General features: G+C 49.8%; 1 protein-coding gene across 3 annotated transcripts in view; it reads right to left on the reverse strand.

Moving 5' to 3' along the window:
• Abcc8 (ATP binding cassette subfamily C member 8) overlaps positions 1–16,626 on the reverse strand; it is a 73,951-nt gene that overhangs the window by 56,149 nt on the left and 1,176 nt on the right. For all 3 annotated transcript variants that reach the window (XM_087901512.1, XM_085682762.2, XM_085682761.2), the window contains exons 2-6: positions 16,216–16,357; positions 12,113–12,234; positions 6,464–6,630; positions 3,887–4,129; positions 2,926–3,114 (exon numbers count right to left, since the gene is read on the reverse strand). In XM_087901512.1, the coding sequence (XP_087757638.1) occupies positions 2,926–3,114; positions 3,887–4,129; positions 6,464–6,630; positions 12,113–12,234; positions 16,216–16,357 (863 nt within the window). The remainder of the gene's footprint in view (positions 1–2,925; positions 3,115–3,886; positions 4,130–6,463; positions 6,631–12,112; positions 12,235–16,215; positions 16,358–16,626) is intronic.

A 16,626-nucleotide genomic window follows, 5' to 3' on the forward strand; every position in this document is an offset into this window, starting at 1 on the left:
CCTTGTCCCCACACCTAACGACCCCAGCAACGCTGGTTTTGCACCGAGCTGCGAGGAAGGCGAGAGAACAAACGTCTGCACGGAAAGAGCTCTTCTAACATTTCCTGGGCTCTGATGCCCAAGAGAGAATTAAGCTGCAGGAGGCAACCTTGGGCTGGAGAGCTGGAGAGTGTTCCAGAGGCTAGGGCTGTGTTTACTCTCAACTCTCGTTTCTATGTCGGAAATTTGCTGATTGCATTTGGGCAGCAGGGAACAAGTATTAAATCTGATAATACCTGCTGCCACTGAGGCAGAGCCATCTGTCCCAGGAATCTGTGTGCCGATAAGTGCACTCCATCAAGAAGGCAATAAACCCTAGCCAGCCCAAGGGCTGAGACAGGGAGGCAGGTTCAGGCACAACCTTCTCAGGGCTGCTCCCACCATCTCTGTGGGGCGCTTTCTCCTTAGAAGACGTTCCCCAAGAGTGGGGAAACACAGGAAGATGGTCAGCCAAGCCAATGGGGGCTCTGGCCTGGGCTATTTTCCCCTAACATGCAGAGCAGAGAAGGTGGAGGATTCTGGGGTTGTCTATAGCTGGAGATGCCACTGCTGGAGGCAGAGAAATAACCTCCCGCTCTCTCCTGGTAAAAGCCAGAGGCTCCAAAGGCCAGAAAAAGAGGCCAGGGAGATGGCTCAGAAAACTCATGTGGTAGAAAGAGAACTGATACAGTAGGTTGTCCTCTGCCCTCCACATGCATGACATGGTGTATGCATGTACATGTGTACACACACACACACACACACACACACACACACACACACACTGTAATAAAAAAGGAAAAAATTTATACCCATAAAAGGCCCTCAAAAGTATCAAAAGCTAGATAAGCAAAAGAAACAAACAGAAAAAAAAACTCTCCAAAAGTCCCTACCTGGCTAATACAATTTCTCTTTTGAGATCCTATTCAATTACCTTTCTCTTGGGGCAGTGAGACACGACAGAGTCTTACTATGTAGCAAGGCTGCTTATGCTTCCCCTCAAAGTCATATATAGCTATAGAGATTTTATTTAGATTTCTCCATCATTGGATTTCACAATCCTTGGAGCCACAGTGACAGTTTGATAGTAATAATCATCTTGGTGTCGTGGCTTTAGAGTCCAGACTACAGAGCAAGACAGCAGGGTTCAGATTCTCAGGCAGTTAGAAACTGGCTGAGACACCCTGGGGAAAGTGACTTAACCTGGCTCAGTGCCACGGTTCTCATCTGCAAATGGGAATAAGAGTGTCTATCCCATGAATTATATGTCATGAAAATTATATCTCGATATATCTTTTGCCCATCCCCCATGACCCATCCCAAAGTGTTCCTTTAGGGATTAAACAAGAAAATGGAAAATGCCCATAGCCAGGTATGTGTCCTAGATGGATCACTAGGTGGGCACTGGTGTTAATGATATTGATCATAATTCTCCATGACCCCACCGCCCTGCCTAGTGCCAACAAATGTTAGGATCAATAAACATATTCTGGGCAAGTCAGATCCGCAGATTTGGCCTGTCTGGGATTTCGAACTCAGAAGTACTCTGCTGACTAATTATGTTTGGAGAAAACTTTGTAAATCTCCAGAGGATTAACAGCTGTCTGCAAGGTCAGTGCTCAGGGACAAATAAACATTACATACAGGGCACCACCAGCTATCAGGAGCCCTAATTACTCTCAGTAGCACTGGGCCTGTGTATATTTGCAATGTTATAATAGACTTGTCACTGGGATTTTACAAGGCAGCATCTCACTGGGGACTAAGTTTCTCACTGCGGCCATCGTCACCCAGGAGGCTGCAGAGAATCAAGGGCCTTCAGCCCCTGTGGGCAATGTTGCCCCAAATGGAGAAAAAACACTCCTAGAAGCGGCTTCTGACACTCCTTTCAGAGTTATTCTGTCTGTGTGTGTATGTGTGTGTATGTGTGTGTGTGTGTGTGTGTGTGTGTGTGTGTGTGTGCACGCATGTATGCAGGTGCTCCTGGAGTTACAGGTGGTTGTGAGCTAGCGAACATGCATACTGGGAAACAAACTCAGGTCCTCTGAAAAGCAACCAACACTCTTAACTGCTGACCCTTCGACCCTTTTTAACATTAGTTTTCAAATTGATACAAAAAAATGGGTTTCATTGCAACATTATCATACATCATAGTAATTTGCTCATATTCATCCCATCTGCTCCTTTTCTTGCTTTTGTTGGTCCCCTGGGCGCCTTAATAGGTCCCTTCTGCTCATATGTTTTTAATATAATATAATAGTACACACACACACACACACACACATAAAACACACATATGTATAGCCTTGTCCAAAACATTTCAGTGGTGGCTCCTTCTGAGCTGAAAAGACCACTAAGTAGTCTACTGGGTTTCAAGTACCTTGGATAGGTAAAAAGCTATAGGCTAGGCAGGGCGGTGCACACCTTCAAACTCAAGCATTTTAGGAGGTGCAGAGGAAGAAGGGTCAGGGGTTCAAGAGGAGTCCCACTGCATAGAGAGTTTAAGATCAGCCTAGGCTCGATAAAATGTGTCTCCAAAAAACCAAGAAAGAGGGAGAAACAAAGAGAGGAAAGTCTTATGTTAACAGAACTGGGGCAGTGGAACGTGAGCAGGAAGTGGGGCTGCCCAATGGGACTGGCATGGTTTCTCCTCCATCAGCAGCCATCCTAGATGCCCCTACAGAACATCAAGAGCTAGGATTCTAAGCTAAAGGCAGCAGGCTGACAGTCAGGCCCCACACAGACTCTCTTCTCAGCATTTCGGCTGACTGGACACAGAAGTGGATGCTCCTGAAGGCACCCCAACCCAGTCAGCCACAGCTAACATAGCTCACACGCATACCTGCACAAGACAGTTGTGGACAAACCTTCTAGAGGGTGTCTGGCCCTGCCCCAAGGATGGCCCACCTTGGGCTGGAAGACATGGTTCTCCTTCCCCAGGTGGTCCACAATCCCAAAGATGCAGAGTGGCCCGGCGAAGCCCAGAAGGTCAGCCAGGATGCGGAATGTGCTGCTAAGGACCAGGCGTCTCCCAAAGGCATGGCAGAGAGCTCTCCAGATGGCCCGGGCACTCTGTGGGCTCTGTGTATCCTTCCGCTGCCGAGAGAGTCCCACAGTCAGATCAGAGTCGGTGAGAGTTCAGCCATGGAGAGCCCCTCATCCCATCACCCCTAGATCCTGTTGCCTGGGAAAACCCTGCGCCTATGCTGTCTGTGAACAGGCAGACTTCAGTAGAAAATCATGGTATCAGTGAATGTATGACAGCGCAGGTCAGATGGGGAAATTGGGGCCTGAGGTATATGAAGTCACAGGGCCGGGAGGGGGTCATGTGATGAGCACAGCACCATCTTGATGGACTGGCACCTATGTTCACTCATTACCCTGTTTCAATACTGCCCTGAGTATCAGGCAGACACAGTGAAGGAACACTGTACTGGGAGTCCGGAGCTATGGGTGGGGCATGGAGGTTCTCAGGGTGTCAGTTTCCTCATTACTTACAGGAACTGGCCTTCTCCATAGAGACCATGCCAACATCTTACCCCCCACACTGGGTGGAAACCCCCATCACTGCAGCCACCGTACTTCAAAATGAAGAGCACATGGGCTGGAGGAGTCGTATAAAGCCATATCCCTTACCAAGCCTCAATTTCCCCATTTTGACAATGAGTGTTTTGGACATGCTGGTCTAAACTGTAAGGGCCATTCCAACTCTGACCTTTCTATGAATATTTGATCCAAGAATTCTCCCATGCTACTGAGGGAGAGCCGCCTCTTTCCCTCCCCAGGAGTTTGGCCTACTGCCCTCCAAATCTCTGGCTGTGACTCCATGGGAAGGCAGGCAATGGGTGGTGTGACTGGACCCACTGACCGCCTGAGCATCAAAGGCCACGCAGAGTCGCTGGTAGTTGGTGAGGGCTCTCATGGCAATGGGCAGCTTGCCAATGGCCCGCAGGTCGATGGGCTTCTTGTGGGCTGTCTTGATGAAGGCATTCATCCACCAGTAGGTCCCCTTTGACAGTAAGTTAACAAAGGGCTGCAGAAAGCGCACGCCCAGGTCTTGCAGGTCTTCAGGGGGTTTTACCTCTCTTGGAGTCTTGAAGAAGATGTACCTCTGTGGGGCATACGGGTGTAGGGCAGGGTTGAAGGATCGGCCAGTGCAACTCCTCCCCTTCCCCACCACCCAGCAAGGATCTAAGTGTAATGGTTTGCACTTGACCCACAAGACATGTGGCCCTTTATGGCCTCCAGGAAAAGGGCCTCCTGGGAATCTGTGCTTTGCGGCTGTTCACTGAGGCTGGGTTTGAGTGAGCTAGGGAAGAATGGGGGTCACCACTGTGTTTTGTACAGGGTGAAGGTTAATGTTGACTGTCACATCTCCTAGGAGACAGGCCTCTGGGCATGTCTGCAGGGCACATTCACACTGGGTTAACTGAGGAGGCAAATCCACCTTACATGTGGGCAGCATCATTCCAGGACTGGTGCTCCCAACCGAATAAAGGGGAGACAGCAGCAGCTAGAGAGAGGAGTCGGTTGTTAAGAGCAGCTCCTGCAGAGGGCTCCGTTTTGGTTCTAAGCACACAATTGGGTGGCTCATAGTGTTTATGACCTCAGCTCCAAGGTGTGCAATGGTCTCACCCAGACACCTGCACTCATGTACACAATGCCCCTCGCCCCGTCATTCCCAGACACACATGCATGAATGGAACTAAAACACATTTCCTTGAGAAAGAGTCTCACTATGTAGCTCTGGGTAGCCTGTAACTCACTAGGTAGACCTGGAATTCACAGAGATCTGCCTGCCTCTGCCTTTGCCTCCTAAGTGCTGGGATTAAAGATGTGTGCCACTATGCCTGGCTAATTTAAATAATGTTTAATATAAATTTAAAGTTCTCTTAGAAAGAGGGAGAGAGAGAGAGAGAGATGAGCTAGACACCAGTCAACACTTACCTCTCCCTGCCACCTAACTGTGGATGCAGTGTGACCAGGGGCTTCCCGCTCTTGCCCACCATGCCTTTCCTGCCAGTGCCTCTACCCTTAAACAGCGAGCCACAGTAAACCCTCACTTCCCCAAGGTGCGTTTATTAGCTATTCTGTCAGAGAACAACAAGAGTAACTGACACCTGCTGAGCTTGTAGAGCCTGAAGTCATGTGCACCTGGCTCAGATCCTGCCTCCTGCACATGCTAGCAAACACTGTCTAACACATTATTAAAGGGAGTGAGGTGTGCATCCCAGTCTCTGTGAGGATCAGGGAAGGAATGTACGGAGGTTAGCTCTCCTGGGGACCACGAGCTAAAAGCGGAAGAGCCTGACAGGCAAATTCAAAACTCTTTTTGCATCAGCAGAGGATGCAAGTGAGAAAGGGCCACACCACCAGGAGGGGCTGGAAGTCAGGCAAAGGATTGTCTCACTCGCTGTGGTTAGCTCACACCTTTATGGCAGCAATCAATAATACTGGCTTCACTTTAAAATGCATGCAGATGCCCTCTGTGTAAGCAGCTCCCTTCCTTGGTGTCTCTTCCACAGGACAGAGTAGCAATACATGGATAGGAAAGCATGTTCAATACATTATCTGTGAAGTCAAGAACTCAGGAGAGAAGTGAACGCCCGCCCACAGAACGATGGCTGCACCAATTACGGCTCATCTATATACAGTGGAATGTCATGCAGCCACTAAGAGACTGGACTTGCATTTCAGGAAGCTTGGAGGGAGCTCTAAGAAATACTGGTGAGAAGAGCGTGACACCGTATATAATATGATTCACTTTCATGAAACACATATTGAAGGAATAAACATAGTTACTTATTTGTATTTAGGGAAACCACTAAGGAGATATTTGTTTAGATAGATGTAGATGATGTCCTATTAATAAAAAATAATAGGGGAAGTAAGTAAGCTGTTAGTTTGAGTTACCTGGGAGAGTGGGGGATGGGACCAGGGCAAGGAGAAGGTACTACTCTAAGGTAGAGAAGAAAGAGGAAGACAAAGCAAAGGACACAAGCTCTTGGGAGGCTGAGGCAAGAGGAAAGAAAGTTTGACGGTATCCTGGGCTACATAGTGAAACCTTGTCTCAAAAAAACCAACAAAACAAAACAGAACATAAAAGGCACATGAGCAGTGGCCTCTGCTCACTCGTGAATGCTCCACTAAATCCCTATCTGCTCACTTGTGAGTGCTCCACTGAATCCCTATCCCCTCCCCTCAAAAAAAGAAGCAGAGAAAAGCAGCCCCTTATGCTTCCTCTTCTCTACGGGAGTCAACCCATCTTCTTTCTCTGGGTACATAGGGTGGAAGGCTGGGCTCTGGAGGAATGGCTCCCCTGAAATCTACCTATGGTTTCAGTGCCCTGTCCAGGGCAGTAAAGTCATCGAGGTCTCTTGGCAGTGCCCACCCACATGCAAAGCACACCTGGGATCAGAACCACACTTCCCACTTCCCTGCTTACCCTCACCCTGATGACGTTGACCTCCACAAGCAGCAACATTCCATACAGAATCACCAGAAGCCCCGTGAGGCAGAAGCGTAGCTGAGAGAAGCCGATGGCATGGTCATAGAACTTGACAAACTTGATGGTCTTCGTGATGAAGGCCAAGGTCCAATAGATGAGCAGAGCTGAGGGGACAGAGGAGAGGGTGAGCACGGGATTGTGGGCCTCTACAAGCATGCAAGCATGTGGGAAGAGAGAACACATGTGCAGGAGGCACAGGGTGTTCAAGCCCATTTTTAATAAGGGGGTGTGCATGCATGACTGTCACAGCACCCTTCTGATAACCAACCAATGGGCTGACTTTTGAGACAGATCTCTTATGTGTCTGAGAAAGACCCTGAACTTCCAATTTTCTGACTTCTACTTTCTAAGTGCTGTGATTACAAGTATGAGTCACCACAACTGGATCTAGTATTGCTTGGAGATTCAGAATGGATATTATAACACTTATTACAGAACACTGTATCTAAGTCCAATAGGTCAGGCGTATAACAATGAGGATGAAGAAGTAGCTTCCCAAAGTCAGCTAAGTTCTAAGTTGCAGGCACTGTGCCAGGTAAGCAGTTCAAGCACATTTTCTCATGTGTTTAAACGTTACCACAACACTGAGAGGGAAGTGGCTTGTCATCCTCGTCTCAACCAGTCAAGGGGACTGGTTAACCCATGCTGGGTAACCCATGCAAGGTCACTGCGGCATTAAGCAGCAGAGCTGGGTTCGCCAGTCTACGGTGACTTCAGGTGGAATTCCTAATATGGGAGCATCGGAAGGATCTTTCAATCCAGCCTGGTTTTAGATAACGGCAATGAGGCCCACAGAGATGAATCATGTACGTTCACTGTCAGCTTGTGATGGGCAGGAGGTGAAGGACCAGTCCCTGTCCTCAGTCTGGAACCCACAGCACCCCAGTAATGTTCCCTGGAGGCCTGGGGCTATGGGGGACACAGAAAGAGTGACTGTTAGCACCACAGAACAGTGCGGTTCAGTGATCAGAGGTGGAGCCCTGCGGCCAGACTCACCCAGATTTACACATGACCCCTGATGGTCTCGAGTAAACCACAGAGCACCAAGTGCGTTCAACCTGTAGCCATGAATGCAGCCCAACACAAAGTCAGAAACTTACCTAAAACACTATGGATTTTGTCACTGCAGAGTCTCCAAGTGTAGACTTTTTTAGATTGGCAATATCACACTGCAATGTCAAATGGTCGAATACATGTGGCAATGTAACCCTCTGAGACCTGAATTTTCTCATCCATCAACGGGGCAGTGACAGCACTACCCAAAGGTGGTTAGAAACTGTGTGTAGAAATCGTTTAGTACAGGGAGCCTGGCATGTAACATGGCTTCTCTTTGGGCATTAGCTGTTGACATTTTCATGAGAGCTGGATTTCAGATTTGGGGTGATCTGCTTCAGAAGCCCTGGATGAATTCTGCCCTAAATCTTCACCCTTCCCCATCAACTGCCAACTTGTCACTGTTAACGTGTGAGAGCAAACCAAACAAACCCCAGCACAGCTAGGTAAGTGGTCCCTGAGCGGGTTTGATTCGGGCAGCTCCAGCACCCCTTGTCCCTAGACATATTACAAACCAAGCCACCGTGAGTGAAGGAGGCTTGCGGTCTCACCTACACCTGAGTCATCAGGCCTTCCTTTGGGAAAAAGATAAACTCTGTTTGACCTGGTTGTGGGCTGAGAAGCAGGTCAAGACACCAGGCCTCATCATGTGACCAGGTCTGAGTGTGGGCAGAAGGAGAGAGGGAAAGGCCCCTGGGGATGTGGTGATGGCCCCTCACGTGTGCTAGTCTCCAGACCACGGGGACCCACAGCTGGGGGCCATCCCTGGCCTGGGTTATTTCAATGTGTTGGATATCTTTTGCCCAGATGAGAGGGCCACCTGCTGGGGCAGAGACTTGAGCTGTGCCTGTGTGTCTGATCCCTAGGATTCTATAACAAGTCTGTGATTTAGCCAAGGAGGACTTAGCGTTCCTACCCGGATGGCAAACCAAGGTTCAAAGAGCCCGAGTGTCCTCTGCCAGGGCACAGAGGAAATTAATGGTGGAGCCAGGCTGAGCCCAGAGAGAATTCTCCCACAGGAGAACCTGTCACTGGACACAGACGCACCCACCAGCTTCTTGGTGTTGGGCTGAGAGCAGCGGGAGCTTGGCCATAGGCGTGAGTGGGAGGTGGAGAGTTCTAGGCTCTAGACACTACGACTCTTCTCTCCATTTTTCTCCTCAGTGCCACGCCCCTCACGCCGTCATTTTCTGAGTAGTACACCTGCATATTCTGAACCCATCCACTGCTCTCCACCCTCAAGGCCCCACCACATTCTCTCTTTACTTCCCTGGGAACTTTGACACTGTTCTCCCTCTACTCCACTCTGGCCTTCACAGAACCATACACGAGGTCATGTTCAGAAGCCCTCACTGCACCCACGGCCACAACTGATGTTCAGAATACTCAAAGTCAGGAGTGTGGCCCATATCTGCAACCCTATTACTTGGGAGGTGGGTCAGGGGTTCAGAGTTATCCTTGGCTACATAGTGAATCTGAAACTAACCTGGTCAACATGATATCCTGTCTCAAAAAAACCCAACAAACAACTAAAACAAAACAAAAATGAAAAGAACCAAGCAAAGAGACCCCCACAATAGTAACAATAACAGTAACGGTGGTGTTAGTAGTGGAGAACCCAAATGTCCACCAACAGACGAAAGGACAGCAAGATGTGCCATAGCCAGATAATGGAATGTTACTCAGTCCCAGAGGAAGGAAATTCTGACACATGCTACAACATGGACAGGGGACACTGAATAATTATCCTAAATGAAGTTACTGTGGTGGTTTGAAGGAAATTGGCTCCCATAGGCTCATAAGTGTGGCACTAGTAGCAGGTGTAGCTTTGCTGGGGTAGGTGTGGCCTTGAAGGAAATACGTCACTGGGAGTGGGCTTTGAGGTCTCAGGAGCTCAAGCCTGGCCGAGTGTGCCACACACTCTCTTCCTGCTGTCTGCCGATCTGGATGGAGAACTCCCAGACACCTCTGCAGCATCACGTCTGCCTGCATGCCACCACGCTTCCAGCCACGATGATCAAGGATGAAACCTCTGAAGCTGTGAGCCAGCCCCAACTAAATGTTTTCCTTTGTAAGAGTTACTGTGGTCATTGTGTCTCTTCACAGTAATAAAAACCCTAACTAAAACATTACAAAAGGATAAAACGTCCTTAATAAAACCAGAAAGTGGAGTGCTAGGTCCATGGGCTAGGGAAGGGAGAGGTAAGGTGTTAATGTTTAATGAGTTTAGCGCTTTGGTGTGGGAAAGTCCTAGAGATGGACAGGGGTGATGGCTGCATGGCTGTGTAAGTGTTCCACAGCAATGCACACGCAATAGCTAACATGGTCAACACTATGTTACATACATAAGAACACACACAACACACACAAAACCCAAAAAGAGGCAAGAGAACCTTGTCCGAGGTCAGTCGGGGCTGCACAGGGAGACCTTGTCACAAAAATAAGATGAACGAACAAGAATACAACAACCACAATAACAACAACAACCAAGACAAAAGGCAAACAACTGTGCATTGCTCCCGAGAGAGGACCAGGACCTGTAGGAGGCCTGCACTGCCGATGGTCTCCTCCCTGCCCCCCCTACTCCAGCCACTCTTTCTCAGACCCCTTTGTGTTCTCTGCTCCTCAGGGCCTTTACGCACATTCTCAGCTCTGCCTGGAGCCCTTCCCTCTTTTCTGGGAGTTCCAGTTCTCTGTTCTTGTCTTTCTTTGGTGTCCTCTGGGGCCCCAGAATCACACTGTATGGGATAGTTTCAGCCGTATTGTGATTTACCTTCTTGTGGGACTCCAGGTCTGTGACCAGATGTGGGCCTTCGAAGGGGGATGGTTTTTCCATGAACTGTCCTCTTTATCCCTATAACTCAGCACCCGCTTTCACCTGATCTAGAATTTCTGGGGCAACTCCAGGGGGCAAAATTCCAACCAGGGGAGCCTGGGAAATGGGAGAAGTCATCGGTTTCTTGGGAAGCACGGACCCACCCATAGTGATGATTTGCACTTGCAAGACAGAACCATGTACTTGTTGGAAAGTGAGGAGGCTGGCGTTCGGGAGCCGACAGTGTTTGCAAGATTCTGCTTAATCTGACCCTGGTGATTCATTATAGGGGGAGGATTCTCTTGGGGACTGCTCTCTGAACTTGGAGCTAACCTCTGCCTTCTGGGTGCTAATAATTCATTCACATGGGGTCCTGGGGCAGGGCCACAGCTGGAGGATCCTGATGGAGCATCACACCTAACATGGGAAGGCAGGCCTGTGCATAGATATTAGAAAATGTCGCCTGCATCAAGACAAGACAGCCACGTCCCTAACAGAGCACAGAGAGCTCAGATTCTAGTGTCTGTTACACGCCGTGACTCTTGAACATCCGTGACTTGCTGACGGACCACCAGAGGCACAGCCTGGCCGTAGACTGTAACTGCAAGTGTTTGTAGGCTACACAGTAGCAGATCCACACTTACAGCTTTGAGGACCCTTAGAAGCGGCTAGAAGCCTGCTCAGTTGTTTGATTTTCGTGAGGCACCCTCAGTAGCTGGGTAGACTAGACCAAGTCACTGAACCCCTGAGCGTAGGCTTCTGCTCTGTGGAAGGAAACTCATAATGGGACCCACCTGATAGGGCTGCCACAGGGATTAAGATGCATAGTACAGAGTCTGACATGTGGGAAATGTTCAATGAGTGGTTGCTGGTGTTGTTTTAAACCTTTCTAGTTCTTATCTGTATGCGACACTGTGGAGCTACAGCTCCAACTGAGCTACTGTGGACATCAGTGAGACAGATCATGGAAGCCATGGGCACAGAGCCCATCCCAGGCGGCACACTCCTTGAAGGGCAGGCAGCATGGCTGCTGTATCTGCCTGGAACCCCAGTCAGTCATCCGTGTCAGAAGCTACAAACCTTTACTCCTTCCTGAGTGTCTAAGAGTCAGCCAGCCTCAGGCCTTTCTCCGCTCCCCATGAGACCTCATCCAGGCTCAGGCATTAGGTGCCATCCATAAACCCACATCTGCTGAACACATCTCCCTGCCCTCCACAAACACACGGCTCATTTACTTAACTGCACACTTGACCCTGGAGTTGATGGTCCAATGACATCTCAAATCCCACAAGCCCGAAATCCCCATCCACACCTTGCCCCTACCTCCTACCCTGGGGCCATCTCAGTGACCTTTTCCCTGGGAGTCAGTTCCAGATTTCCACTGGTGGCCCTGCTCACTGGGCTTGGCCATGTTGCCCTCACTGCCAGGCACGTTCAGATCAGAAGACCTCTGCCGGCCGACTCTGCTTGGAGCTTCCCTGACCACCCTGTACAGATAACCACACCCAGCGCCCTCCTCCCTGCACCCAACTTGCTTGTCTCCAGCGCATCCTCAGCACCCATTCCTTGGCTGATTCACTATCTTCGCCTCTCTGTCTCCTCCTCCAGACCTCTGCTCTGTGGAGGCAGAGACCTCTTTCCTTCTGACTCCCAGCCTAGGTTGGTGCCTGGAGTAAGTGCGCAGTGAATGCTGGCTGGAAGGCCTTCCCCATCCTTACCAATCAAAAGCTTGGGGAAGTTGGAGGTCTCGATGTTATGATAGTAGACCACAGATGTGATGGCGGCCATGAACGCCATCCCAGCAGGCATGTACAAGTGGAGGTGGCGGGATTCTGTCACCCTGGGATGGGAGAAGAAAGAGAAAATCAGAGAGCATGTGGATGAGGCCAGCACCCAGTAGAGCAGCACAGGGTTTATGATTACTGCTCAGCACACAGTAGGGCCTCAGATAACCATGGCCTGGATGACCATATGTTGGTAGTTCTGTATCCCAGCCTATATCCCAAACACCCCGTGTGTCCCAGTTCACTCAGTAACAGCCCGTTTAACGTGAGTGGCACAGGTACGCACTGACAAGGTCTGCAGGCACTGTACTAACGGTGCTGACGGTGGTCCATGTTTCTCAGTATATGCCCCATGCCAAACATGATACTAAGTACCCAGTGAGTAGTAAATTGTTTAATGAAGCGCCCATGATGTAGGCACCCAGCCACCCTATTCTATAAACAAGGGAACTGAGTCACAGATTGGCTAAGTCATATGTCCAAGACTACTACATAGTACCCTCCTGCTTTGACCACAAAGGCCTCAGTGCTGGCAGGAAGCAGGCATGGTGACAATCTACATTCGGAACCAGGGTCTCCTCCCAGACCTTAGTTTCAGCCAAGAAGTGCAGAGGGTTGCCGTAGCTCTCCTGACCATGCTCTTCCTACAGACAGCAAACCACAGACCTAGTCCTGTCCAGCACTAAAGGCCCAGGCAGCAGGGCCAGCAACCTCTCTAGCACCGCCCAAACTGTTGTTTCTACACCAGCAGTGCTGGAAACCCTCTCTATTCCCAGAGAGTCCATTTCAGTCTCCTGCCTCAGTAATGTCCTTTCTTATCGTTTTGCTGGATCCAGCAGGCCAAGTGCCCTTACCCTGGAGAAGGTAAGCAAAGACCAGAGCTGCTATCTGACTCAACAATCCACAGAAGGGCTACTCCAAATGGGTGGCCTGAAGGCCGAGGGATGGCAAAGAAGGGGGCGGGCAACTAGGGGAAGCACCCCAGGTGTGGAACCAGGCTGCGCTTTGAAGGGACAAATATTTGCTCAGCAGAGGACTCGTGCCATATGGAATAGAGCACCATGCCAGACGTCTGGGGACTCTGGGGAAGTCCAAGTGCAGGCATGGAACCATCATGAGCTGTTTGACAAAAGCATCCTCCCCTTGTTGTTCGACAAAGAATCGCAAATTATCCAGCCCCTAAGAGTTATATGAGGACCAGCTAAAGTGGGCTACTAATTCTATACCCCTTTTCCAGGGGTTAGTCTGAGGGAGGTCGTGCGGTTCTGGCCACTGAAGTGCTAAAGTCAAATTTGTAGAGCATGACCTTCCTGTAAGGAAGAGGCACGGATGGAACACGGTTTTCCAAGTTTGCTCCTTCCTTCTTACAGGATATTTGCAACAGGGCAGCCACTTTGTGCTCATGAGGAAGGGGTGGCTGACCTGCAGAACAGTGGGGAAAGGCTGAGTCCCTGAAGTCTACCAAACTGTAAAATCAACCAGAAAAGGCAGTCTGCTAATTTCTTGTTATGTGGGACTGCTACTGATGTCCTTTCAGCCTTGATATTCACAGTAAAATGTCTTGCTAATAGAGGAGATACAAAGGGGCAAACACTGCCTGGGAGAGGGGGCTTCAGAACTCTTCCCTCTGTGCTAGAAATAATACTGGAATGAATTTAATATTAACTGGGATTGGAACAATTACGCCACAGTATCAGTTATAATCAATCTTAAATGCTATTCTGAGTGATTCAGAAAGAAATAGCAAAGAAATTAGGCACAAGTTTTCTTTATGTCTGTCGGGTGTAGGGCAATTTGGGAAAGCACTCGCCTCATCCCCGCCCTCTCATCACCCTGCAAGCTTTGGCTGCTCTGAATGAATTCACAGGCTCAAGCCCCTGAGGAGGTGGCATCACTACAGATTCAGTCACTAAATGTGGCTGAGCCTAAGTCAGATCCCAGCTAAAGACTGTTGTCTTACCCAGCTCCGGCTTCACAAGCCACCGAGCAGTGTGGAAACGGAAATCCACAGAGCAGGTCCGTGACCTCACCCATCTGGCTCCTCATGCTCCTTCCTCACACTTGTTGACTCAGGGAAGACTTCCCCAATGACCAGGAGCCAGTGTCCTGCTGGAGACGCATTGTGCCTTGGAGGAGACACACTCGGTGGGCCTGGCGTACAGGTACAACTCCACAGGGTGGAGAGTGAGAGATGGTGAGAGTGGGTGTCTGGGCTACTTCCTTCCAGTGCCCGTGTCCTGGGCATGCATCCTCTGCTCCAAGCTCTAAGGCTGGACCCTGTGCAATTTCCCATTTCTCCCTCCTCGAAGAGGCAAGTGAGGGCTCCAGTTCTTGTTTCACAGGTAGAAACCGCAAGGTACAGGAAGGCTGAGTGACGTCAATTCCCACAGCTGGCACTGAGCAGGGTCAGCAGGAGGTCTGGGCTCCTTCTCTTCAGTGGAGTATTTTCCTGTCAGTCAATTCTAACCTAGGAGTATTCCTGGCACAAGGGCTCACAAGTACCTTTCCTAGGTACTCAGTGAAACTTTGGAAGGGTCCTGAGGAGGGGGTACTGACTGGTCCCTGGCTACTAAGCATAAGCATGCTTTATGGTAGTCTTGTTGGTCTGGAAGGCTTTGGTCAGCAGTAGGACCCAATGCCTTATGGAGGCGAAGCAAGACATTAGTGCCAACACCTGGATGCCTAGATACTAAGGAGCAGGAGGTGACAGGACAGAAATACCACTCCCCGGGGGCAGCTGCAGGGTTGAGCACTGTCTAATTACAGCTCAGATGAGCTGGACTTCAAATGCTCCAGCCCAATGTCCACCATATCTGTGAGATCACCTGAAACTGTCTCTGAAGCTCCCTGACTCCTCCATTCTGTCTTAAAGATGGCTGCTCCACATCCCCCTATGTGGCTTTCTGAGCACACACTGCATCTCCCAATGCAGTCAACCCTCACCTATCTGACCTGGCCTGCCTCTGGCTTCACCAACACGTCTGTGGCCTCTCACTCAGGAGTGCTGTGCCGAGGGCATCTCTACTGGGCTTGAAACTAAAAGTTAAATCCAACTCAAGATAGGCAGTCTGTCCTCCAAACGCTTTCTCTTGAGCCCTAGATCTGATTTTCAGCCTCAGTCCCATGGCTCCCTTCAACAGGTCATCTGCTTCAGCCTCCTCCACGCCTCCTGCCCCGACAGCTAGCCTCGCGCCCAGGCCATCTCCACACAACAAGCTCTCCTCTGGGTCTCAAATCAAGATTGTGCATAGGCCCGGTCCACCTGCACTTTGTCCCTCTTCCTCCTGGGTCATAGTCTCTCCGCGTCTCAACTCCTTCCTCTGTCTATCAGAACACTTGTCACTGTCCTGGGCTCAGCTCCAAAGCCCCCTCCACCATGGAACCCGTCTAACACTGCCTTCTCCTCTCCCCCCAGACCATGTCCTTGTGGTATCATTTTATGGATCTTTCTGGAATACAATAAAAGTGAGCAGAGCTTTGGTGTGCCCTGCACTGTGAATACAAAGAGGACCAACACCGAAGATGTCACCAGACACCCATGGAATCTTCCTGACAGCTTTGCAAACTGAGACTTGAACACACATTCTGATCTGTAGAAGTGAGGACTTCTACAGGGGTCGGTGGGACTGTATGGTGACAAACATGAGTGCCCGGAGATCCAGGGGCTGATTCTTACAAACAAATGAGGACCAAGGAAACGGCTTCAGTAAGAACAAGTGACAAGCTGAACTGTCCTCTTAGCCACTTCAATCACTTGAGGAAGAGACCAGACATTATCCACAGCAGCTGGGGGCACTTTGACAAGCTCTGGAACGGTTTTAAGGGGGCTGGTACAGAAATCTGCAATTCCTTTTATCCTCCTGACTGCATTTCGTGTCTGTCTAGGGCTTGGCACAGGTCACGTAAGATGAAGGGTTATGGGATCTAATAGCCATGGTACTGATTTGTGTAAGGCATGTGAGCAGGCACAGAGAGGGTCTGTGCTTTCCCAGAAGTTCCCTAGAGCAGATCCACTCACTCCTCAGTCACTCACTTACCCATCAGACAGGATACCCTCAGCGATCTCACACACAAGGACAAAGAGCAAAATGAAGGTTAGGATCCAACGTAGGTTGTGCCCTGGGAAGTGGAGCCAGGTGCTGTGGTGGATGTGCACCTTGGAGCTCTGGCTGCCCCATCCTGCAGAGAGAGATGCAGAAGGTAGGAAGGCCACCTGGAGGAGGACCACCGTGGGGATAGGGAGAGTATATTCAAATCTTACTTCCGCATGGCCGAGCATATGAACTAAATGTCTAAAGACAAAGTCTGGACCCACAGCATGGTCCTAAACAGGTAGCACACGGACCCCTTGTGTGACAGGGGTCATCCATTCTGCTTCATTTCTGATACACATATAGGCACGTATTCTATTTCTAGCTAAGCATTTATCTTTATCAGTAACTAGCAAA

This window comes from Myodes glareolus, chromosome 24, assembly GCF_982192425.1.
Source record: "Myodes glareolus chromosome 24, mMyoGla1.1, whole genome shotgun sequence".
Classification (NCBI taxonomy): domain Eukaryota; kingdom Metazoa; phylum Chordata; class Mammalia; order Rodentia; family Cricetidae; genus Myodes; species Myodes glareolus.